The sequence below is a fragment of the Sinocyclocheilus anshuiensis genome, unplaced genomic scaffold (assembly GCF_001515605.1).
Source record: "Sinocyclocheilus anshuiensis isolate Anshui unplaced genomic scaffold, SAMN03320099.WGS_v1.1 scaffold298, whole genome shotgun sequence".
Taxonomy (NCBI): Eukaryota; Metazoa; Chordata; class Actinopteri; order Cypriniformes; family Cyprinidae; genus Sinocyclocheilus; species Sinocyclocheilus anshuiensis.
The window spans coordinates 141,032-141,916 of record NW_015547640.1 but is presented as its reverse complement, the minus strand read 5'-3'; the positions used below and the strand labels follow the sequence as shown (position 1 = coordinate 141,916).

The 885-nt window shown below is 35.8% G+C and overlaps 1 protein-coding gene across 1 annotated transcript in view; it reads left to right on the top strand.

The window, feature by feature from the left end:
- Nucleotides 1-885, top strand: part of LOC107701854 (RNA 3'-terminal phosphate cyclase-like protein) — a 15,884-nt gene that overhangs the window by 2,039 nt on the left and 12,960 nt on the right. Inside the window, exons 2-3 of the mRNA XM_016503993.1 lie at nucleotides 704-775; nucleotides 871-884. Coding sequence (XP_016359479.1) covers nucleotides 704-775; nucleotides 871-884 — 86 coding nt within the window. The remainder of the gene's footprint in view (nucleotides 1-703; nucleotides 776-870; nucleotide 885) is intronic.

The window sequence follows — 885 nt, the reverse complement described above, 5'->3', positions numbered from 1 at the left end:
CGTTATCGTTATCGTTATAGTTGTGGTGTGAACTATGCTATTCTTTAATATTGAGAGCGATTTTTAGAACTCTATATTTATCGTTATCTTTATAGTTATCGTGCTTGGTGTGAACCGGGCTTAACTGAAATAAACCTGGCTTATTTGTGACCCTGCAGCACAAAAACAGTGTTAAGTCGCTGGGGTATATTTGTAGCAATAGCCAACAATACATTGTATGGGTCAAAATTATACACTTTCCTTTTATGCCAAAAATCATTAGGACATTAAGTATCCTATAAAATAAAGATCATGTTCCATGAAGATATTTAGTATGTTTCCTACCGTAAATATATCAAAACTTAATTTTTGATTAGTAATATGCATTGCTAAGGACTTCATTTGAACAACTTTAAAGATGATTTTCTCAATATTTAGATTTTTTTGCACCCTCAGATTCCAGATTTTCAAATAGTTGTATCTCGGCCAAATATTGTCCTATCCTAACAAACCACACATCAATGGAAATCTTACTTATTCAGCTTTCAGATGATGCATAAATCTGAATTTTAAAAAAATTGACGCTTGTGACTGGTTTTGTGCTCCAAAGTCACATTTGGTAAACTTGTTTTATGAAACAGGCCCCTGTTCTTGCTCTGCTGATGAAGATATTGTTTTATTATTACATTGAAATCTAAACGTCAGATGTGTTTGTGTTGGTCAGATTTTGAAGCGAGCTTCATCAGGCTCCTTGACAAGGTGACCAACGGCACCAGGATCGAGATCAACCAGACGGGTGAGTTCTAGTGAACACTGATTGATTGATTGACAGGTGTGTTGGTTGTTCTCTGATGTGTGTGTGTGTGTGTGTGTGTGTGTGTATCGATGCAGGAACGGTGTTGTTCT